This window comes from Xyrauchen texanus, unplaced genomic scaffold (assembly GCF_025860055.1).
Source record: "Xyrauchen texanus isolate HMW12.3.18 unplaced genomic scaffold, RBS_HiC_50CHRs HiC_scaffold_51, whole genome shotgun sequence".
Lineage (NCBI taxonomy): Eukaryota > Metazoa > Chordata > Actinopteri > Cypriniformes > Catostomidae > Xyrauchen > Xyrauchen texanus.
Window position 1 is genome coordinate 86,062 of NW_026266478.1, and position 25,617 is coordinate 111,678.

At 40.7% G+C, this 25,617-nt stretch overlaps 1 protein-coding gene across 1 annotated transcript; it reads right to left on the reverse strand.

Annotated features, from left to right (window-relative positions):
• Window positions 1–487: 487 nt before the first annotated feature.
• LOC127642207 (uncharacterized) lies at window positions 488–12,307 on the reverse strand. The gene is made up of 3 exons (XM_052124881.1): window positions 12,259–12,307; window positions 12,020–12,090; window positions 488–4,338 (listed from the first exon to the last, which is right to left on the reverse strand). Exons 2-3 carry the CDS (start codon window positions 12,028–12,030, stop codon window positions 2,748–2,750), a joined length of 1,602 nt encoding a protein of 533 aa, XP_051980841.1. The 5' UTR covers window positions 12,031–12,090; window positions 12,259–12,307; the 3' UTR covers window positions 488–2,747.
• Between the last annotated feature and the right edge of the window lie 13,310 nt (window positions 12,308–25,617).

A 25,617-nucleotide genomic window follows, 5' to 3' on the forward strand; every position in this document is an offset into this window, starting at 1 on the left:
TAAACTAAAACTGTCCTCAACTTGAAGTCCCTGGTCCAGGCCTAACTGGAGGCATTACTTTGACTGGCGGTTTTAGTGTGTTTGCATTGAAAAGAATAACAGTAACTTAATTTACAATGTAAATATTGAAGGTGCTGCACATTTTCAGTGCTGATTGTGCCCCCTTAATGTTATTGTGGGTGGTTAGTGAATAAGATGCAGGTTTTTATGCTGAAATACCACATACAAAAGTGTTGCAACAGTTTAGTGAATCTGCCCCTCATTGAGTTCCTACCAGCTGCTCTATTACCTTTCAAAACTGGACTGAGCATTAATACAGGTATAATATTGATAATAAAAATAATATATTTATAAAACATCTCATTTAAATATCTTTATTGATTGCCCCATTTTAACAGTTCCTTAAAAGATGATAACAGGGTTGCACATTTAAGCTAATATTATACATTTTTTAGGAAAGAAATGCCACTGTTAGGATCATGATTGTCATATTTATGAAATAAAAACTAAATACCTTTTTATACTAATAATAGTAGTCACATGGTTGAGTTGTAAGATGGACGAAGGAAAACAATACTGAAAAGATTATAACATTTTGAAAATACAAGAGGGCTGGCCATGCTGTTGTTTAATGTCTTGATGATGTCATTTCCTGTCTGTCAATTGACCTATTGTTTTTATACTTCCTTTACTGGCTAGACAGGCTTTGTTAACAAGATTGAGTGCAAGACGAAACAATTTAAGGAAAACTTTTATTATTTATAATAAAATAATTAATACATGATTTACCAATTTAAAGACACATCAACAACATCAAACAAAATAGAAAGATTATAATAATATATTTTTATATATTATATTTTACATGTAATTTTATCATTAACAAGATTGGACAAGAGAAAATAGCCATTTAAGGTGGTATGCTTGAAGTTCAATTGATTTTTTCAAACAGTTTTTTTTTTTATAATATAGTGTATGTTTTTGAATTAAGACAATTTCATGGTACACAAAAAGTACATTTTTCAGAATTCAGAGCATTTTGAGCATATTTTCTTTGAAAATGTATGGTTGGGACTAGGGCTGGGCGATAAAACGATCTCAATATGGCATTGCGATTATATTTATTTAGACTACGATGATAAACTTTTGACATGTTTACTCGATATGGATAGACCTAACAGCCTATTACAAAGCAGAAATAAACGGACAACAGCCAGTCAGAACGCAGATTTTGGCTTGTGCGTCTAAGTACACGCCCATTTGCTAGCAGAGCACTGTTTGAGCTACCGGCAGTGAAGAAAGTGAGTGTAAAGAAAAAATGAGTGGAAACGACGAACTCAAACTATCTTCCAAAGCTGAGGAAATTGTTGACAAAAAAGGTAACAAGACGTCAATTATATGGAAGTGGTTTGGATATCTGAAAAGCGACGACGCGCAAATAAAGACGGTCTGCAAAATATACCGTCGGTCGGTGATAACTAAGACAGGAAACACAACAAACCTTTTCGGTCACCTGAAAAGGTACCATCCCAGCGACCACACCGAGAGTATGAAAATGCGGGCCCATGTTAATGTTACTCCGTCCACAAGTTTTGCCCAACATGCTAACGTTAGTGGTTCTTCTGTTGTTAGCAGCGCAAGCGGGGCTGTACCTAAACAACAATCAATCGTGTCCGCAATATTGTGACCTGCCACAGGGAATCTTTAAAACCAGATGCTGTGGACAGACTAGTCTTTCTGGCAAAAAACCTATAATAGGGTAATTAGGGTTACATATGACGAGCACTACCTAAAAGGTGTAGCATAGTGACTGGTTTACAATGTTTACATTTTGCACTTTTTACTCAGATTGCTACCTCTAAAACATTTGAGATATTTAAAACCAGTACACAATTAATATTTTATTTATCTGACAGTTAAGTACTTAAATCTGCCAGGGACTTTGTGGTTCACTTGTTTACATTTGTTGTCTTGGTTGTACCTCTGCAAACATTTTGAAATGTTTGCTGCCCTGCCAAAGAAATTTGATGTGATAGTACTGTAGTCACAGCTTTTAGTTTGATATTTTATAATCAGTTACAAGGCAAGCTAACTTGCACTGTTTTGTCAAGGCAGATAAAGCATGTTTGCTAAAAGTAAAATGTTAACATTTAGATTTAAAGTTTATCAATATTCTTTTATAACAAAATATATTCTCAACCAATCCATGTTTGCACAGTTAAATGTTTGCATTGTTATTTATTTATGTTAATAAACTATATAGTTCAACTATTGAACCTTCTGGTTTCTTCAGGCATCATTATTAGTATACTTTTCAAACGGGCAGCATTATTAAATTATATATCGTAACAAATATCGATCAATATGGAAAAAATATCGTGATAATATATTTTGCCATATCGCCCAGCCCTAGTTGGGACAGAAAATGTCCTCCAATTCTGGAATGTCCTGCCTAGTGCGTCATGAAAATATATCCTGTAGTGCGAGGAAGCAAGATAAAAGACAATGCACATTACACATAGATAATAATATACTCCATTACACATAAACCTAAATGCATTGACACTTAATTTTATCATTTTTTTTAATTATTACCCATCACAAAAGTAACTATTTTTCTTCAAATGACAGATTTAAATTGCTCACTGCCTTGTGTTAAATGTTTACACAATGACACCTGCACTTATTCTCATTATTTCATTACTGTTGTCCTCTTTTTTTTCTCCAAGCTCATTCCCTGCATTCATTCATTTCCCACTAAACAACAAATCCAGTTTTGCCAGACCTGCTTTAAGATAACTCAAAGCATCCTTATTTGCTTCCTCAGCTACAGCAGTTTTCCTCAGATCTTCCAGTTCCCGTACCCAGTGCTCTTTCCCAACCTCCTTCAGTCTGGGAATGAAAAAGTCGAGATACTGAAGAGTGAAAGCAGAGTCTGGTTTCAGTGCAATCTTAGACAGATGCTGAATGCCCATGAAGGCCTCGAACAGCAGGTCTGACTTTTGCTTTTCAATCTCCTTCAGGTGTTTGTCAAGATTTTCCATTATAGTCAAAAATGTCACATATTGTTCTTGTGCCTTTTTGTATTCATTTTTTATATTGTCATATTCCATGATGAGGCTTGTGGTTCTGATGATGTATTTCCTGTTCTCTTTGACATGTTTGCTGTGGTGGCACTTCCCTGTGCACACGGTGCAGAAGCCGTTTTTCATGACTTCACAACGGCTAGGATTAGAAACCCACCAGCAGTCATATTCATGGCAATTCTCTTCACAAACAGAGCAGGTGGTTGCCTTTCTGTTTTTCCATGATGCACTCTCAATGAGGACCTTTTCTTTGACTGTTTTTTGCACTCTAATGGTGAAGTTTTTACTCATTTCAATTTTTTCTTTGTTTTCTCTCATTACCTGCTGAATCTGAATTTTTTCAGACTTTTTCAGCTCCTTCTCTTGAACACGCATCCGCAAGCAGGAAATTGTCGCCTCCAGCTGAATGCGCTCTCTCAACACGTCTGAAGTCAATTCTAAACTTCTTCTGTTAATTTCTTTAAGAGTTTGTAGGAATTGTTCCATGCCCTCCATGCTCTCTTCCCAAGCCTTTCTTTGAGAAGGAAGGAAACGTTTTTCACGGCCATCAGCCTGGCGGTTGTTGAATAAGAAATAAACTGGTTTCCCGCTGCATTCTCTTCTGCAGGGAATTTTAGCTTTGTCGATTGCACCGATGACATTTTTGGGTGGCAGACCATCTGAGTGTGTGATGAAAAACACAATGTTGTTCACTATGTCTTTTCCAAACAAGGAGAGAATTGAACTGATAATGTAATGTTGTCTGTCCGAGAGGCGATTCTTAGACGCTTGAGTCACCAAACAAATGGCATCGACCTCACGCACTCCGTCATTGCTCTGAAAAAGAGTACATAAATTTTCAGCGATCTCCAAATCTTTTTCCAATCCCCTGGTGTCTCCGTAACCTGGAGTATCAATAATGGTGAGAGATACTGGACTATTCATTGCAAAGACCTCATACATGGTGATTTCAGCTGTTTGAGATTGCGATTGATCTCTGGCTTCTTCTTCTGTGATTTCATTCCACAATTCATCATCAAATTTCACCCCAAGTAAATAGTTGACCATGGTATTGATGAGAGTGGTCTTGCCAACACCAGTCTCACCCACCAGTAGTACAATTTTGTTTTGTTTACTGGTGTCTCTTTTTCCATATGTCCATTTTCTGACTTTTCCATTATCATCCAGTACTTTTCTCTCTGTACATAGACGGTATTGGATTGGTGGGCCTCGATTAATAAGAATTGGTTTGCGTGGTGGTAGCTGGGGATATCTGTAAAATATAAATTTAAGTAAATATTTCGTAGAATATTTATATATCAAGTATTTAGGACTAGATAAATCTATATATAAAGTTACTGGAATAAAATGCAAATAAAATAAATATAAATAGCAATGAGCAAGTGAGAGTGAAGCTGCATAGGTAGATATTTTTCCACCCCGTCTCTGGCCCTCTGTCTGAAATGCTCGGTGTCTGCGCTACTGCCCCTTTAAAATTTTTAAATACACACCCACTGTGTTATGACTGGCTAACATCTTTACAGAGCAAATGCTCCTGCCATAACATGAGCGGAACTGTTTTGTTTATTTTTGCCAAGAATTAAAGAATGAAAGCGTCTATGTTTTGCCTGCTGGTTCCCCGAGAGGGCTGATAATAAGCTGATGCTAAAATCATTCCGGAGAGCCTGATCTCACTCTAAATACAATACCATCACACCAATTCCATTGGCAGAAGAAGTTCGGAGCTCCACCCCATACTTCAAGCCCAAAGTGCAAGTATAGAAGGAGCTCTAAATTGATCATACCTAAGGACATTTGACTGAAGAGTTTAGACAATATCAAACCTTTTCAGCTTTAATTAGTATCATGGCCAGATTTAGTATAAACTCGCTCGGGGTTACAATAGTAACATAGACGATTCCCTTTCAAGGCACTTCAATGTTACATAATAAGCTCATGCTAATAATGATTTAGGCAAAATTTTTGGGTAAAAGAATAGTGCAGCAGGCACGCTAGCTCAAAAGGATGGTGTTAATGAAGAATGATGAAAAATTAGAGCAAAGCCTTTTTAAACAGTGAAGCTCAGTTACCCTTCTCAGAAAGCACCTGGGAAGAGACAGAGTGAACTTTCAGATTATAAAAGCTAGCAAAAGTGCTAGGAGGCGGCCAATACTGCCACCAGGCAGATGTCCGAAAAGGTCACACCAGTCACCCCGCACCCACGAGGAAGCCATTCGTTTGGTGGTGTGAGCTCTAACCCTAATTGGTCACTGTAGGCCTAATGAGTTGTAGGCTAATGCAATAGTGTGAAAAAGCTTCTGGTTGGAGACTGCCATGCCTTTAGAACGGCCACCAAAGCATACAAAATGCTGCCCAGTTAGCCTAAATGGACCAGCAATAAACATACAACACTTGCACCAGGGAAAAGAATGTGTGATAAACATTCCTCCTCAGACTGAAAAGGGGGAGGAGTAAAAGCTTGTAAGGTATGATATGTGCCCTGAATGGGGTAGATCTAAAGCTTATGAACAGCTTTGTAAAAGCCTGGGCTAAACTCCAAACAGGAGCTATCCACAAACAGATCATGTAAATCCCCTATACACTTAACAGAAGACAGTCAAGGAGCAAAGCAGTCTTTAAAAGAGAATGTTTGCAAGCTCACAGAATCTATAGGCTCAAACGGAAAGCCTGAGAGTGCCTTCAGAAAGGACCATGTGCAGGTCCCAACTTGGCATGGTGGGTGGTCGGGAGGGCTTCAGCTATCTCCCACCACATAAGAATTTAATGACAAGGCCATGCTTTCCCACTGAAAGACTGCCTATAGGAGCACTGTGATAGTGGCAACATACATTTTGAATGTGGAGGGGGTTAAACTGGCATCCAATCACTCCTGAAGAAAGTGAAGCACTGTATTTACAGCACAATGCATTGCGACCTCATTGTGAGATGAGCACCAGTCGATGAAAACCCATCTAAACAGACCATCTAAATCTCACAGGTGCCGTTCAGCAACCAACGTGTAGGTCTCACTGCTCCGGCTGCGGATGCCACATTGTGTCCTGTGCCTGGAAGAGGAGATCCCTCCAAGGTGGAGCTTGCAAAAGCCGCATCAGCTCCAGAAACAGGCTTGATTGCATTTGGTCACACCAAACTGGCCCACTGTTTTCCTGATCCTGCTTGATCTTGCACATTTCAACATCTGATGTAGTACGCAGATAGAGGGAAATGTATACTTGTGTTTTCCCGCCGGCCATTTGTGAGCCAGAGCATCCATTCCCAACTGAACCTGATTCAGTGAGTGGTCTCCTGAAATGCAAAAAGATCAACTTCCACTCTCCCAAACATCTCCCATATCTTGTGAAAATATTGTGGATAAAGTCTCCATTCCCCCTGGAGAAATCCCTGATGTTAGAGAGCATCTGCTTTGCCGTTCATGCGACCGAGAATGTGCACTAATTGACTTAAGGCATCACAACAGGAGGCAGTGCATCAAATTCAGCATATGACATGACTGAACTCCACCTTGGTGATTTATGTACACAACTACTGATGTGTTGTCCATCTAGACCAACACATGCTTGTTCTAGAGATTATTTATTTCAGAGCCAGAAATACAGACAGTAATTCCAGCAATTTATATATCATGTTATCATCATGCCTGTCCCGGTGCCGAATACAGGACAACCGTCGCACAAGGCTCGCCAGCCTGTATTGGATTCCTCTGTAATGACAAACTTGCATCTAATTACTTGGTCCAGTACTGAAGTGATCTCATGCAAAGTAGGCCCGGCAGTATAACAACACCTGATCAGGACATCAGACTGTACTCCCTAACTTGAGGCTATAAAAGCACGACTATGGAAAAGATATGTTCGTCTGACAAACACAATCTCATTGTGACAGAATCAATCTCCATTCCCAAGAAGATATTCTGCACTGCTAGTTGCTGTGAGCGAGCAGTAAGTCTCTGTGATATTTGCACCTGTGACGGCACCTTAAACTACGTGGATGATGGGCTGATTCTAGCAAACACCCATCATTTTGAGGGTGCGAGCGCCACATCAACACATCTGTAGAATGTGTAAAGCACCAGAGACAACCCAAAAAGGAGGACCTTGAACTGATAAGAAATCCCCTCGAAAGCAAATTATCAAGAATAGCATATGATGAGGGGAAATCCGTACATGAATGTATGCCTATTTTAGGTTCATGGGAGTGCAAACAAGAGAGAATTTGTTTCTGGGTGATCGTTCTGAATAGAAACCAGATGAGGGCCCATTTGAAAAGTTGCAAATCTAAAATCGGCCAAATGCTGCTGGCTTTCTTAGTTTTGAACTAGATAATATCAGCTGTAAAAACATCTCTGTGCAATGCATGGGAGAATGATCTCTATTGCGTCTCCTGCGAGGAGATTTTGTACCTCGGAGTGCAGAATGGGCATGTCCTACACCGAAACCATAGAGGAAAGATTGCTGTTAAAGATGGCCGCATCACGAACTGAAGTGTGTAACCATTTGCTACCATTTCGAGAAACTACTCGGAGATGCCTAGATGCACATGTAATGAACAAGTGGGCGCAGAGGTTAGTGCATAGATAGCTGCCGCTTATCTGGCAGAAGCTATTTAGTAAAGAGAGTGGGTTTGTAACAGATTTCTCAAAGCGTGTAACACATTTGTGCACAGCACTAATAGTGTAAAGGCTCAAATGAGCTAAACATAGCCAACGATTGCCTGGGGGAGTGATTAGTCTAGAGGCTTAGATAAGAGCGCCGAATGGGTCACGATTGTTTCATGACACTTCCAAAGCTGAGGAAGCTGAAAAAGGTGGTGGTTCCAGAAATGCAGGTGCAAGTAGATGTGCACCCCATTTCTGAAGAGCTCGAAATGCACCTCAAGGAAAAAATGGGACCAGCCACTGCAAAGTGGTCAGTTGCCACCCAATGTTTAGATCCCATTCATTGAGTCAAGAGTGCTTTGTTTCGCATGGTGACGACCAGGCTAAACCAGCTTCTCGCTCATCTATGAGAATGCATACCTGCTCAGCATCGGATTAAGAAATGTGCTCGTCTGCCTCTTAACGAGAGGCAAGCAGCTACATCCTCAGCCTCACCCTCAGAGACATTGCAAATGGCTGTCATCTATGTAACTGCAAAATTAGATAACCGCTGAATAGGATCATCACTACCACAATCTGCAGGCAAAGACACTGGAAGGGAGTGTAGGAGAACTGTGAGCATGTGCTGGTAGAAAAATTCTGAAAATATGCTGCGCTCTGAATCCAAGTCCCCACGGCAAACTTCATCTGCCAATGGAATTGGCATGATGGTATAGTATTCAGAGTGAGAAGGGACTCTCAGGAGTGATCCCTCTGCCTTATGTCACTTTGTATTGGTTGGTGTATGCCTACATTTTCTTGTTTTAGATTTTGTTTTCAGAACAAAATTTTATGTCAAGAAGAACATACGCTTTCAATGTTTGAGATGCCCAAATGGTCTCCACAACAAATCATTGGTCAGGAAATTAGCAAAAATTAAACAAATGCAATCCTGAGACCTTCTTCGCCACAATTTGCTAGTTAACTTTTGCTGCAGTGAACTGTTGGGGGAAAAGCGGGAAACAAGGAAATTCAGGGAAAGTCAGGCCAACTGTAGCTATTCTGAAGACCTTAAAGACAAAGATAATCCCTATTTCTCTTTGAGTTGAAAAGCCATTGCTGTCTCAGAAAAAAACATAAAAGACAGAATAAAGTGTCAGGTAGAATATGGAATGTTTGATTCAGAGAGGTTCATGATATGAGTTGCATAGTGATTCTCCAGAAAAGTGTCTTTGAAGTTGTGGTGATAAACACAATAGAGAATGCATCTCTACCACAGTTAAGTATGAAGGTAAAGGTCATGGTGTACGGAGCCTTTTCATCTGCTGGTACTGGTGAGCTGCTTCATTGTGAAAAATCAATTAATGCTTTGGAGTACAGGAGAATATTGCAGAAAGGCTTGCTTCACACAATTAAAAAGATGTTTTCATTGCTCCTGCCTAAAGTGCAAAGACCACCAAGAAGTGGCTTGAGAAGTTTTTGGTCTAGTCAGTGTCCAGATTTGACCATATAGAGAATATTTGGTCTCACATTAAACAAACTAACTGGGAAACATTTTTCAAGTACTCATCAACTGTTTGAAGCTGTTCACAAGTTTACCCATAAGTCTTAAACATTTATAAAAAAAAATCAAAGAGAAAACTATCCCATACTAAGTTACTTTATCTATTGATTAATTCTTGCTAATTCCCAGCCTGAATCGGGCGAGGGAGGAGTGTGATGAGAAAGAGGGTGTGGCCAGTCCGTGATGTGCACGGCCGGCGCTGAATCAGCTGATAAGAGGGAGAGCAAGATAAAGGGGAGCGTTTGAGAGAGAGACGCACGTGGGCAGGCTGCATGTGTGTCTGTGTTAGCTTATGTTGTTTTAAGTTCATTTATATAGTTAAATTTATGTTGACTGTTCAGCCGGTTCATGCCTCCTCCTTGTCCACATTTACCTGTTACATGCATTGACGGTCATGTTATCCCATGTTATAATTGACCCCGCTATCCAGTGGTACTGACAAAAAAGTGGTTAAACTAAAACCCATTACATTATAACAACATTACATTTACATACATTACATAGTTTTTTTTTTATCCTCTATTTGGAATTATACCGTTTATAATTCATATATGGTTTTATATATGGTGCCAAAAAAAGTTCAAATTAATTCACAAATTCAATTTATTTGAGATAACATGTCAACAAACATGACAGAGTGGCTCTTGGAACCATTTGCAAAGACAAAAAAAAAAAGTACTTGGAGAGGAAGAGACGCTGGAGTGGAACAAAACTATAAAGCTAAGTATAGTAACACTACAAGGACTGAACAAAACAGGAGGGTATTTATAAAAACAATGACTGATGATGGAACTGAGGACAGGTGAGGAGGATAAGAAACAGCTGTAAGTGATGAGGGCAGTGCACTATGGGAGATGTAGTCCGGGAGAAAACTTCAAAATAAAAGTCCTAGGGAAAACATTAGGGAGACCGACTGTGTCAGGTAGTGGATAGGGAGATGTGGGCAGATGTGGGTGATAGTTATATAGGTATTGTTCTATTTAGTATTGTCACGGTACCAAAATTTCTGTAGTCGGTACCAATACCAGTGAAATTTCACGGTACTCGATACCATTTTCGGTACCAAAGCAAAACACAAAAACAGGTTACTAAACAACACTGTTTTAATAACAAAGTCTACAAAACATTAGCAGCAGAACTAAGAACAAAAATATGCCATTGAGCAACACTTTAATTTAAATATATTATTTTTGAATCATAACAAAACACTTATATAAGATTTTTGAACACTTATATAATATTTGCTTCAACTTTTGCAACTTTTAATTTAAGTTTTTACCAAGTTCTAAATCCTAAATAAACAAGCTTACAATAGAATGAATGAAAAATTATTTCCAAACTAATGTGCAAAGTGCTCTCGTATTAATAAAGCTGCATATTGCCATTTTTCTTCACAATAAGAAATGCACAGTGACATTTATTGTGATTAAATAAGTCGCGAGCAATCACGTTCTAATCGAGCTGCATTAAGCGTCCGCACTCGAGGGGTGAGCGTCCCCGAGGCGTAGTCTCTCTCAGCCGGGTGAAGTTTCAATCTCTCCCCCTTAGATCGGGACATTCGCGCAACTCGTAGAAGAGGCACCGACCACACAGAGAAATGCCAGTTTCTGAGTTTATAGTTATTAACATGACCTGCTTCTGTATTATTCGAACTTTAGTAAAGCTATAACACATTAAATATAACTGCATTTGTAACGCTGGGATGTTTCTTTATAGAGCTTCGCCTCCGCTTATTCCAAAACGAGACTTCTTCTGAATTTATTATTATTTTTTTTTAATAATTCCCTAATACTTTGGGATCTACATAAAATGAAGCTGTGAAAGTTTAGAGTGCATCTGGACTGTAATCTGTGTAATTATTCTCCTCCGTCAGGCGTGAACTGCAGTGCTGCTCTCGCGCGTCATTACAATTTTACGTTAAATGAGATCAAACGACTATTCGACAATGAAAATTTATCTCGTACTCTTTTTATTTTCGACGCTGTCGATAATGTCGACTAATCGTTTCAGCCCTAATGCAAATTATAATATGCTTTTAAACTAACCTGCTTTATTTGCTTGAATTAATCCGGGTGTCAGTCTTTATTAAGTTTGATGTGTTTCCTCCTTTCGTCAGAAAATTGTGAAAGCAGCCTTTACAAATTTGCTGATCTATGATGTTTCCTTTTCATCAGCCTCAAATCCAAAGAATTTCCAAACCTGGCTTTTTCCACTTTTCATTTCGACAAGATTCAGTTGAGACTCCGCAGCAGTTGTGCTTGTTGTCATCTTTTGCTTGTTGTGAGCGTTCAAAAGTTCCCGACTCTGCATGGGTACCGGGTAGACCCGGTACTCTGGTACCATCAGAAATTCTGGTATCGTAAAAATGTTTTTGTCTGAGTACCAACTTGGTACCGGGGTACCAGTATTTTTGACAACACTAGTTCTATTCCCGAAAGAATCATTCTCATGAGCCGGTTCTTTTGAATCTAAAGCTTAAAATATACAGCTCTTCCGGTATAGTCAGATTACTGAAATAATTTTTCTATGGAGCCTGTTCTTCTGAATCTACAGCCCAAAACAAATGGCGCTTCTGGGTTAGTTTGATTCCTGAAAAGATAATTAGAATGAGCCATTTCTTCTGAATCTAAAGATCAAAACACACAGCATTTTTGGTATAGTTCGATTCTCAAAGAATCAATACTTTTGACAGTATTCTTAGTGAAGTTCTTATGTTTCTCATTTGCAAGTCGCTTTGAAAAAAACGTTAAATGACTACATGTAAATGTAAAAGTGTTTACATGACATTCAACTTACCTGGTATTCATGACAAATGCTGGACTGAATGTGTCCACCTCACAGAAAATGTTAAATCTCCAGTTATATGCCTACAATAATAATAATAATCATCATAATGTTTATTTTAAACACTGTCTTCCATATATTTGTTATAAAAACTATTGCTATGTTGCTACTGTTGCTACATTAAGCCCTGTCAAAATATTTTAAGAAACACGAATTTGCTATAAAACATATATATAAATATTCATACGCACCAGCAGTCTGTGAAGAGTGACTGTCTGTCTGAATTACAGTCAGCTTTGATGGAATAACTGGAATAACTGGTTTAGTTTACAAGGTGAACTAAGTTCCTCCCAACCAAACGTGTCTTACGTAAAACCTGAATACTTAAATTAGATTTTAGTGAGTGTGCATAACATCAGGATGCAGTTTTTTACCTTTTTGCTTTATTGATCCCTTTTGGAAATTTTTCCATTGTGATTTACCATGCTGAATCTGCCTCATTTACATTCCAAAGTTTACAAATATGAACCTTATAATTCCTCCCAGAATACTGTACTATAGCAAATACAATGGTGGTAACTTGGTATTAGCCATCAAATTGTATTCATAATATATATATATATATATATATATATATATATATATATATATATATATATATATATATATATATATTAAATCGAAATCAAAAATCTGAAAGAGTCTTACATTTTTTTTAAATGATATCACATATACATTTCTTATTACGTATTTTATCTATATTAAAGCAGTAACAGTGTAAATACAGTAAATGTGTTTTGAGTACACAGGCACCAATTTCTTATTCATTACAGCTTTAAGGTGGGAAATTCAGTAAGAGGAGGATGATTTATAATTCAGACAAATAATCATTCTTAAGTGAAAAGCAAATCCCTTTACATTATTTTCATATCAGGCTACTTCAGCAAATTGGTCATATGACAGCTTTATAGATGCAGAAGACTGACCTAAAATGCACTTACAGAATGGTTGAGATAAAGTGATTCAATGCCTGTTATACTGTATAGTCTTCTCATCTGATAATTATCTGCTTCAATTTGAGTAATCAAACACTTCATCTCACATTCAACGAACAGTTAGAGGGAACACTGCTCCCAGTGTCTGGTTCCTCTCAAGGTTTTCCCCTCTCCACTAAATATCTAATTAAGTTTATTCCTTGCCACAGTCATTTTTACTTGCTCAGTCTTAAAGGCATTAGGCATGATTTCTAAAAAGCTGTTTGTTCACTGAAGGTTTAGTGTGTGTATATAACCATTCAGGGTGTGTTCAGTGTAAACAGGATTGTTTTCATTTCTGTGGTTAGGTAATGTACTGTTCTGTATAGTTTCTCTTTCACTGTCACGTGTTTATCAGTAATCAGATCGACAGTGTTTTTTTTCCCATAATCACAAAGTTATTATTTCCTTCTTAAGCTCCACTCATGTTCTTTATCGAATGCAAGATAATTATAATAGCTATGTCCATATACAGTGCATCTGGAAAGTATTCACAGCGCTTCAATTTTTCCACATTTTGTTATGTTACAGCCTTATCCCAAAATGGATTAAATTCATTATTTTCCAAAAAATTCTACAGACAATACCCCATAATTACAACATGAAAGAAGTTTGTTTGAAATCTTTGCAAATGTATTAAAAATAAAAAAAAAATCACATGTACATGATTGTGGTGATGCAATCAATTATTATAGTGATTAGGGGTGGATACGGCACGTTCAATGGATATAAAAGGAGATGAGGTTGACATCTCACTAAGCGCGTCTTTCTGGGTCCTGGGAGTGACGTCATTTCTGGTGCGCCGTGTTTATGTCCAGGAGGTAAAAGCTACTGGTGGCAGTCTCATTATGAAAGTTTTGTGAGGGAGGGTAATTTGAGATTTATTTGATTTACAGTGTGTGGCTGGGGAGTACTTTAGACACGTTGAACAAATATTTGTCAATGTGAGGCCATAATTAGCACGTCATCAAGTGCACTGGGCGGCGCGAGTTACCATACGCAGGTATGTTACACTTATTTTAATGTTGGGTTCACGAGACCGTGATTTCTTGAATTGAAATGTTGTGTATTATATTTTAATAGTGACACGGGGCCAGGAGGTGTTGCAGCAGGCTTTGTGGGCGCTGTTAGGCTTTATGCGACCCATTGCTGGTCCTGTGAATTAGGATTACCTGCATTCGGTAGTCATTATTCGAACTGGGGCGCTTCTGAACGGAGTTGTATTCTCCTCTGCAAGCTGTCTACGAACATTCCTTTGCCTTTTATTGGAACTATGCATCCATTGTCGATCTGTACATTTATTCGAAATGTTTGACGATCTCATTTCAGCGAAAGAGGGTCTCCTTGACGACCGGAACAATAGCGAGTTCACAGCTTGTGGTGACTCATCAAAATTTAGTCTTTTCCAGAATTGACATTAAGATTTGAGTACAGTGGTGAGAAGCTACTGGTTTTGTCACTACTACTGTGTTTCATTGCGAATACTATGTTTTTTTGGATTTTGTTTGTAAATGTGTTCTGAGTAGTCTGTTGTATTGTAGTCTGAGATTACATATTTATAGGACAGCGCTGGGCTGACAGAGTTAACCAGTATCAGCCAGCGAACAATTGTAACATTGTGACAAACTGATTCCTTCTGGCAGCATGTGATAAGTGTTTAATTGACAGACCATTATGTGTAATGTGTATTTGTGTGTTTGTTTGTATCTCATACTGTTTTTCTCTTCCATTCAGAATTGGGGTTCCAGTATTAGCCAAGAGTCCTCTGTGTGTGGTGGTGGTTTAACTATCGGTCTGCAGTGTTCACTGCGGGTGATTTGGTGTTGTGTGGTGAGAGCACGAGTAATTACTGTGTTTCTTGGATAGGCAAGATGAATCCCCCAATTCTGAAGTGGTAAAGTGTGTGTGCGTGCGTGTCTGTGTAACATGCTCCATGATTGATGCGTTCCTTTTAATGTTTGTATATTAAAAGATACCAGTTTTGCATTTTATTGTATGTATTGAGGAATAAAATCTGAAGCACTTATCCTTGTCTGATACCTGACTCTGTGTGTTTTGCAATTGATGTATCTGTGGGTCCCCGGCCAATTTCCGGGGTGGCGTAATCGGTTTAGTGCCATAACTGGCATTGTAGTAAACTCTTGATCGCATACTGCCACATAAGTATTCACAGCCTTTGCTAAATACTTTGTTGAAGCACCTTTGGCACCAATTACAGCCTGAAGTCTTTTTGAGTATGATGCTACAAGCTTGGCACACCTATTTTTGGGCAGTTTCTCTCATTCTTCTTTGCAGGACCTCTCAAGCTCCATCAGGTTGGATGGGGAGCGTCGGTTCACAGCCATTTTTAGATCTCTCCAGTGATGTTCAATCGGGTTAAAGTCTGGGCTGTGGCTGGGACACTCAAGGACATTCACAGAGTTGTCCCGTAGCCACTCCTTTGTTATCTTGGCTGTGTGCTTAGGGTCGTTGTCCTGTTGGAAGATGAACCATCACCCCAGTCTGAGGCCCAGAGCGCTCTGGAGCAGGTTTTCATCAAGGATGTCTCTGTACATTGCTGCATTCATCTTTCCCTCGATCCTGACTAGTCTCCCAGTTCCTGCCACTGAAAAACATCCCCACAGCATGATGCTGCCACCACCATGCTTCACTATAGGGATGGGATTGACCAGGTGATGAGAGGTGCCTAGTTTCTGTCGAGTTATCCAGGGAATTTTACACATCAGCATCTGCCTCTAACTTGAAAATGAGCATCAGTCATTCAAAAGGACACACGGAATAACTCCAAATGGACTTTCCACAACTTGTATTCATTTATCAAAAGATTCCATAACAGATTGAACAGTAGTTAGATTCAAAGTTCAGATTGTCCAATTAAACTCTGTCTGGATTTGTGTACCACTGAACTGAATTGAAACAATCACATCAGTTTGTTCATTTAGCTTCCTTCATGAATTTGCTTGTTAAGTTGCTTTCTTAACCACTTAGATGAATCTTTCTTACTTGTTAGCTCTTCTTAGCTTTTGTTGGATTTTATTAGCTTTTGTTAGATTTTGTTACATTTTGATAGGTTGATAACCTTAAAGGAACAAAAAATAAACAATAGCATTACTATTAACATTTACTTAAATATAGACAAAATACTATGTGAATAAAATGTTCTTATGCACAACTGTCTCAACATTCACTTATTTCTAAGTCTAAACATAATAAGCATAATATTTTTAAGTTAACAAACTGAAACAATTTGTACTCACAGTTCACCGTTACTTAGTGTAAACACACACATGAACAATATGTACATTGCCTCCAAACGCTAATGTTTCACAATATGAGTCAATTCATTTCTAAATAGTCCATGATTGTTTTCAAATAGCACAGATTAGAGAGATAATCAACCCTTTCCCGACTAGAGAGTGTTTGATCCTACCATCAGCGTCCCTGGGATGACCGTTCGCTGGTTGCGCTTTCCCCTTCTTTCTGCGTTTCACTCACATCAGTCTTTAAGCCTGAATGCTTCTCCACACAGAAGACACTTGTGCCACTGGATATTGATGTCTTATCCCTCTTTCTGCACTCAGTTTTCTCTGCTCACATCCACTAACAGCTTTTACTTCCGTAAACTCTCCGCTGTTTCCGTTGCTTTCCGTTACTTCTCTCTACGTCACATTAAGTGCAATTCTTTTTTTCTTTTTTTTTTTCTTAAAACTGCGTTTTACTTCACACCTCCCACTTGAGCTCCTTGTTCTTGAACCCAAGGAGGTCACATCATAATTATTTTTCCTCATGCTCTCTTGGTTGCTCCTCAACAGGAATTAACACGACTAACCGCCTAACATCTCTGTGAAGGATGGTTGAAGGGATTCTATTGCTCAATTCTTTGGTGCCTCCTTTTGCACTCACTTGACTACACTTTGAGCTTAGGACTGGGTAGTTTGAGAAGACTCTTACATCCACATCTCTGACAATGCCCTTGGGATCAGCATTTGCCTTGACTACTCTGCCCAGTTTGTACTGACTCCTTTGTGCGTTTTGGTCAGCCACCCAGACCACATCTCCCACATCAACGTTCCGATCCTTCGTGTGTCATTTACTTCTTACAAATAAGTTTGGTCCTGCTAACTGACTCCACTTCTTACAGAATTTGTTGACTTCTCCTTGGACGACCCGTAGTCTTTTGTAGGGATAGCCCATGAAATCTAAGTCACCAGGTTCTCCTCTCAGTCCTGTCCTTCCCAGTTGGAGAGAGTTTGGGGTAACGTATTCTATACACTCCTCTCGACTCTGAATCCTTGCATGTATAGGTCTCTTGTTTGCCAGGTTAGCTGCCTTGTAGAGGAAGGTTTGGAATTCTCCCCACGTGAAGATACCCTCGCCTCCAAGGTTGTGAAGAGCTCGTTTCACTACACGGACAGCGGCCTCTGCTGCTCCGTTTCTGTGAGGAGAGCTTGCAGGATGGATTTTCCAAGACCATTCGGTGCCATTTTTAGCAGCTTCTTGTTCCAGCTCTGATTTCCCTACTTTGTTCAGGAATTCATAGAGTTCTGCCAGGGCTGGTTTAGCTCCTACGAAGTTTGAGCCAGAGTCTGACCACAACTTTCTGGGATGCCCCCTCAAAGCCGTGAACCTTTTGTAGGCTAATAGAAATCCTTCAGATGACTGGTCACTAACAACATCTGCGTGAATAACTCTTGAGGCCATGCAGCATTACACAATTCCCCAGACCTTGAGTCGCACTCTTTTCCTGACTTCGTCCTTCACCTCGTAGGGACCGAACAGATCTAAGGTTGTAAACTCAAAGGGCGCAGCTGGTCTTGTCCTTTCGGGCGGGAGGTCGCCCATGATCTGTCGACATTTCCTTGCTCTTGCCTTTCTACAGATCACACAGCTGTCTACTACTTTCTTGATTAGTCTCCGTCCCTTCATTATCCATTCTCATTTCATTGTCCTAAGGAGAGTCCCGGCGATCTCTTCATGGTTTGCGTTATGCGCCTCATGAGCCAGTAGTGTGGATATCCTTGCCTCATAGGGTAGTATTGGGACTGCAATCCCATCTTTGCTGAAGATTTGGACTCTTCCACCACACACTAGAAGTCCTGAGTCCTCTTCTTTGTCCACAGCCAGTCGACTAAGCATTGTGTCTGGAAAGGCCACATTCCCCTGAGCTGCGATAAATAGTCCCTTTAGGGCATCTTCTTGCTCCTTTACTGTCAACACAGTTTGTCTGATCTCATTACTTGATGTTAGTCCCTCTTGCTTCATACTCCCGCTCCTTATCTCAAGCCACTTCCTCACACCTCGCCATACCCAGCCAATGACTCTGACCAGCCTGGTTAAACTGCTGAATCTTTCCACATCAACTAGATTCTTGGTAACCAGGTTACTCTGCACTCCCACTGGAGAGGGCTTCTCGAGTTTCACTCCTTCCTTCACATGGACTCCTGGGTTAGAGACGATGTCAGCAAGGTCATTCTCGCTCCTTGGACTTACTCCTTCAGGGTCCGCCCCTTCCTTCTTGCTAAGGCCTTTCCTCATTTGAGCTCTTGTCAGCACTGCCGAGAAAGCCTTCCTTTGGAACTTGTTGATGTTCTCTCTGGCGTCGGCTGCGATTTCACCAGCCGATTTCTTGGGCCATTCCTCCACTGAACTTCTGAGGAACTGTGGCCCCTTCTGCCATACATAATCTTTGTCAAGATCTTCAGGAGCACCTCCTCTTGTAATAATGTCTGCAATGTTGATATTCCCTGGAATCCACCACCAGTCGCTGACTGCTCCTGTCTTCTGTATTTCTCCGATCCTATTTGCGAAGGTGGTTTTGTATCCATAATTGTCACGTTGGATGGCTCCCAATACTGTCTGACTATCCGCAAAGTGGAACCACCACTCAACCTCAGTTCTCCCGTGCCTCTCAAAGTATCCTCTGAGGCGTGTAGCGAAGACTGCGCCACAGATCTCAGCTTTCACAGCGTCTCCCTTTTGTTCCAGTGGAGTCAACTTAGTTTTGGATTCGACTAGTCTAACATCCACTCCTTGACTCATGTCCCATGTGAGATACAGCACAGCTCTGTAGGTTCTGTCACTTCCATCTGAGAACATGACTCCCCACAGTTTTCCTATCCAACCAGCTGGTGTGAGGCTTCTGTGGAACTTGACTTTATGGAGTCGTACATATTCCTCAAACAACCTGATGGCTTCCTCCAGAAGGCTCTCAGAGAGCGCCTTGTCCCATGTCTGCCAGGTCAAACTCCTACCTCCTGCCTCTTGGAACGCTTTTCTGACGAGAATTGCCCCTTTCTGTTTTGCTGGCGTGATGAGACCAATTGGGTCCTAGAGTCCAGCTACTTGACTTAGTAGATGTCTCCTGGTCAAAGTGTTTGGTGTTTTCGACCTCACCTCCCTCTCAAGGAGATCCTCCTCTGTTCTCATCTTTTTCCTTTTCGAGAAGTTGATCGAGGTCATGGCATAAAGCTTATCCTCCTCTGCTAAGTAACCTATGCCAAGCGCTTTGCCATCTTCTTCCCTCAGTTGGTTCGGGAGTCTGATAGCCTCATCCTCAGGGGTAGGGCCCATTGCCTCACAGGTTTGTTCTTGGGTTTTTGTCCTCCCACTTTGCTCAGACCTGACCCATGGTTTAAGCATAAACCCAACTGCCTTCAGGATCTCTTCGAGTCCACTAATTATCCTGGTCAGTTTCTCCTGGTCATTATATGACGTGAGGAAGTCATCTACGTAGCTATCCTCTTCCAGGACTCTACGCTCCTCTTTTAGATGAGTAAAAGCTGATAATCCAGCCGTTTCACGCATGGCCAGCTGTGCGATACACCCAGCAGTGCGATCCCCGATGTTTACCCTGGTGATAGCATACTCCCCTATCTCCTCTGTTTGTGCATCTCTCCAGAGGAATCTATGGAGGTGTACTACTTGTTCCTCCAACCACACCGAATTATACAAATTCCTAATGTCTCCCAAGGCGGCAAACACTCCTTTCCTAAACCTAAGCAAAACAGCTCTTATAGGGTTCAGCACGTCAGGTCCCTTAAATAGGAGGTCGTTCATGCTCAGTCCTTTAAACTTCTGGCTACTGTTCCATACGAGACGTACCGGAGTGGTGACTAAATGTGGGTTTGGTGCTACCAGATGACTTACGTACCAGACTGGGCTGTTCCACCGGTCAATGGCTTCTTTGGTGAGCTTTATTGCGGCACCCCTCTTCACCATATCATGGACTTGAGCTGCACAGACACTTTGCCACTCAGGCACTCTTCTGAGTTGCTTCTCTGTTCTTAGGAAGGTTGCCTCCACTCCACTCCTGTTATATGGGAGAGTGGCAGGGTCTTGGATCCAGGGATATTTTGCATCCCAATGGGGAGACTTGCTGTGAGAATCCGCCTGTACATAGGTGAGACCCCTTCTTATGATCTCGAGTTCTTTCTCCTCTGCTAGGGTCATCTCCTTTCCTTCAGGCTGACAGTTCCCACAGCGAAAACCTCCACATTTCGGTTCACAGGCAGCTCCAATACTATCCCACCTCCACCACCTAAGGAATTCTCGGTCGCCTGCAAGTGAGTTTTTAGTTTCAGCGCTGACTAATTTGCTTCTCTGGGGTCCCTCAGAGGTATAGATTCAACCTTCCCGAGGACTTCCTCATACCTGACTGCAGCTGTTCTCATTGACCGGGCGAAGTGTGTCTTTGACTCGTACGCCATCATATCCACAGCTTCAAACAGATCTGTATGAGCTCCACCTACCATCTTTCCCAATGGGCTGTCCCACAAGACGAGATCTCCTACAATCCTTACTCTTTGCGGAGCAAGCCTTCCTTCCCGGTGACTGAGGAGAAGTTAAATTTTTTCAGGTCTCTTCAGTTCTGCTAGGACCACCTCTGGGAAGAATTCCTTCAGTTGCTCTGGGCTCACACCTTTGTGCAGTTTAGCGATCTCCTCTAGTCCATAACAGACCAATTGGTGGGCCTATTCCGTACCCTTGGGGGTCTTAACTCTGATTCTGAGAAGGTATCTCTTGGTGCTAACTCGAATGGCCATCTTTCCAACTCCGTGAACTACTAGAGTGATCTCCTCACCTCTCAGCTTGAGCCTGTCAGCAGCTTCATGGGTAATGTAGTTTGTGCCCGATGCCAAATCGACCAGAGTCCCAATCTTCTGCCCTGCATTTGCCGTTACCTCATCATGATGACAGGTAGTTCTTGCAATCCACCTTCCTCCAACAGTCCCAGCTGGTTCTTACTGGATTTTCCTATTTTGGCTCTGTTGGTAAATGCTTTTCTGCATTTTTCTGCTAAATTTGGAGAAAGCTCAGATAGGAATTCCTCTTGCTCTACTGTTAATCTACCACCTTTCTTACTTTCTCTGGTGGTAATCTTGCTCTCATGCTCAGGCTTGAGCTCTACCTTTGGGTAGAGAAGGTAGTGGTGGTCTGCTGAGACTCCTCCTCTGCAATCGTTGTTCCTGCAGAGGTATGTGTCCCTGCACCTGCTTCTGTCCACATGGTATCCCAGGCACCTTATGCATACTCCCAGCTTTCTCACGACTGCCTTTTTCTCAATCAGTTTCAGCTCTTTGAACTTTTTGCATTAGAAAATCTTGCCTCCGTGCTTCTCAGCCCTGCACACAATGCATGCGCCCTCAGATGAGACTCCCTTTGTTGCCTTGGTAAAAGCATGACTTCTCTCGAACTTCCTCTCTGGTCTTTCTACTTTCTCTGTGACTTTGAGCTGCTCGAGTTTTTCTAGTATCTCTTCCTCTCTTTTCAGGAATTTTAGGAGTGTATCGAAGTGGTTCTCTGATGTGATGCCACTTCTTGGATCTGTTATCAGGACTAGCCAATCCCTCTTTATGAACTCAGGTAACTTACTCTCTATGGACTTAACTACAAGTGGGTTCTTTATCGCTCCAGTGTCCCCAAGGTCAGCGAGGTCTGTAAGGGCTTTCTCCACCATCTGGATCAACTCGATCACCTTTCGTGGCTGGTTCCCCCTTACAGCAGGAAATCTTTCCAGTTCCTCGATGATTTCCAAGGCGATTGCGGTTTTATTGCCATATCGATTCGTAAACACTCTAAATATGTCTTCAGCAGTATTGTATGAGGACAGTCTGAGATCTCTTGTAATTTTGTCATCTACACTATCCAGTAGCTGGATTTTTTTGACTTCACCCGACCCGGTTGGCTCTCCTTGTTTCTGAAGGCTTTCCCAATCACTTTTCCAACGATAGAAGTCTCTTTTGTTCCCACTGAACTTTGGTAAACTTGTTGGTTTAATCCTCACTATAGGCCTAGTCTGAACAGCGGGTGCTACTGCATCTAATGATGCCCTCGCGGCTAGCGCGTCCTCCGCGACTCTCCGCGCCCTGGCAAACTCACCTTTTCTTGCTTCAAGTTCATTACTAGTCACTTTCAGCTTCCTTACATGGCTTTCCAAGTCTTTCCTCTCAATCTCAGGGGTCCATTTCTCCCAATCTGATAAAGCTCCTCCTGCTTCCTGGATAAGCCTTGTGAGAAAGTTTATTTGTACTTCATACTCGATGAGTATGTTTGCTACGCGATCGCAGGCTTCCTCCGCCGCGAAGACTGCGGCTGACACCTCATTCTGACCATATCTTGACCAGAGATTATCCTGAACAATCTCCTTGACTTCCTCGAATTTCAAGTCACAAAACTCTGCTGTCCTCCTAAAGTCAGCTTCCTGCTGCACTAAAAGTGCTGCCTCTTTGCCAACATCTTGACCATTTTCCGCCTCAGCCAGCAGCCCAAACTTATAGTCATCGTTGGTCTCAAAGACTTTCCTTGCAATGGATGAGAGCTTCTCAAATTCTTCCTTGAGCTCTACCTCTACCAACCTGTGCACTTCTCTGCAGAGGAAGTTAGCTTGTCTGGAAAAACTGATCTTTGCAGAAGTTCTTTCTTTCTTGAGCTGCCCGATCGGCTTTCCTACCGCATACTCAGCCATTTTTGGATGATCCACTTAACACTTTCTTTGTGTTAACAGTCTTTCCGTGAACTTCACCAAACTCGATCCTCTCATACACTGTATGAGTCCAGCTACTATGCGCTGCCATGAGTGTAAATGTCCACTGCTGCTATGCTGACTGTCAGAAGTGGTTATCAACTGTCGAGTTATCCAGGGAATTTTACACATCAGCATCTGCCTCCAACTCGAAAATGAGCATCAGTCATTCAAAAGGACACACGGAACAACTCCAAATGGACTTTCCACAACTTGTATTCATTTATCAAAAGATTCCATAACAGATTGAACAGTAGTCAGATTCAAAGTTCAGATTGTCCAATTAAACTGTTTCAATTCAGTACTGTGGCTAAATTGGTTGGGAATAAAGCCTCAACAGAACCAGATATTACGTCACAGCTCAAGAGTAATGACTTCATGAATTTCTTTACAGATAAAATTGAATTATGCAATAATCTGTCATAGCACCTCAGAAAACAGTGTTGAATAATTTCCCTCATGTGCAACTTCAATCCTTTGCTATCATAGGTCATGAAGAGCTAACAAAACTTATCGAAACATCAAAAGCCACAACTTGTTTGTTAGATCCTATACCAACTAAGCTCTTAAAAGAGGTATCTCCTGTAATATCAGAACCTCTTCTTAATATCATTAACTCCTCGCTATGCTTAGGACATGTCCCAAGAAACTTTAAAATGGCAATTATCAAACCGCTAATTAAGAAGCCACAACTTGATCCTGGAGAACTTGCTAATTATAGACCGATTTCAAATCTCCCATTTATGTCAAAAATACTAGAAAAGGTAGTATCCTCCCAAATATGTTCATTTCTACAGAGAAATAGTATATATGAAGAATTTCAATCAGGATTTAGGCCTCATCACAGTACAGAGACTGCACTTATCAGAGTTACAAATGACTTGCTCTTATCATCTGATCGCAGCTGCATTTCTCTTCTAGTGCTTTTAGATCTTAATGCTGCATTCGACACGATAGATCACAACATTCTCTTGAATAGGCTGGAGAATTATGTTGGAATTTGTGGAGTGGCATTAGCATGGTTTAGGTCATATTTAACAGACCGCTACCACTTTGTCTATGTAAATGAGGAATTGTCAAACCAAACAAAAGTAAAATATGGAGTGCCACAGGGATCAGTTTTAGGGCCTCTGCTTTTCTCCATGTATATGCTTCCCCTGGGAGATATTATCAGGAATCGTGGAATAAGTTTCCACTGCTATGCTGACGATACACAACTTTATATTTCTTCAAAACCTGATGAGATTTCACAATTCTCAAAATTTGCAGAGTGCATCAATGAAATAAAAGATTGGATGGCCAGAAATTTCCTTCTACTCAATTCTGACAAAACAGAGGTTCTAATTATTGGACCAAAAAACTCTAAAAAAAAAAAAAAATAAGCCACTAAAATATAATTTGACTCTAGATGGATGTACTGTTACATCATCTTCAACAGCGAAGAACTTAGGTGTTATATTTGATACCAATCTGTCCTTTGAAAATCAAATTACAAATGTTTGTAGAACAGCATTCTTCCACCTAAGAAATATTGCTAAATTAAGGCATATGCTCTCGGTTGCTGATGCCGAAAAACTAATTCATGCGTTCATGACCTCAAGACTAGATTATTGTAATGTATTACTGGGAGGATGTCCAGCAAGACCAATAAATAAACTTCAATTGGTTCAAAATGCAGCAGCCAGAGTGCTGACAAGAACCAAGAAATATGATCATATTAGCCCCATTTTATCATCGTTACATTGGCTACCTGTTAAATTCCGTATTGATTTTAAAATTCTGTTAACTACGTACAAAGCTTTGAATGGTCTAGCTCCACAGTACTTAAGTGATCTTCTACCACACTATATTCCAACACGTTCATTAAGATCGCAAAATTCTGGCCTATTAATAGTTCCTAGAATATCAAAATCCACTAAAGGAGGAAGATCCTTTTCATTTTGGCTCCTAAACTATGGAATAGTCTCCCAAACACTGTTCGAGATGCAGACACACTCTCTCAGTTTAAGTCTAGACTAAAGACTCATCTATTTAGCCAGGCATACACCTAATTTATCCTCCAACCCACAATTAGGCTGCTTTAGTTGGGTCTGCCGGAACCAGAAACCAGAAATATTGAGCATGATCTCTAACTCTGCAATAAATTCAATGGCATCTATGCTTACATCTTTTTATTTGTTTCCCTGTCTCAACCTCGGGACTCCTATACTGAGGTCACCAGAACCGGCTGAATCCAGCACCATTCCTGCTTCATGTTGGACTCCACTGCTACATGTCGCTGAATGATGATGACTAAATGCAGCCGGTGCCAGCCAAACATCACTTCAATCTATTATGACAGACTTCAGAGGATGAAATGATGCCAACTCCAACCTGCATCACCTCGGTCTATTTATGGACTACGATCTTGAAATGAAATGCTTAGACTAACTATTGCCAACAAAAGCCTTCATCAGCCAATTAACAAGGACAATTGCATCTATGTGAACTTCTGCAATTAATCAAGATGGACTTCAAAGACTTTGGTCATTAATCTTACAGTTCAAACACAATCA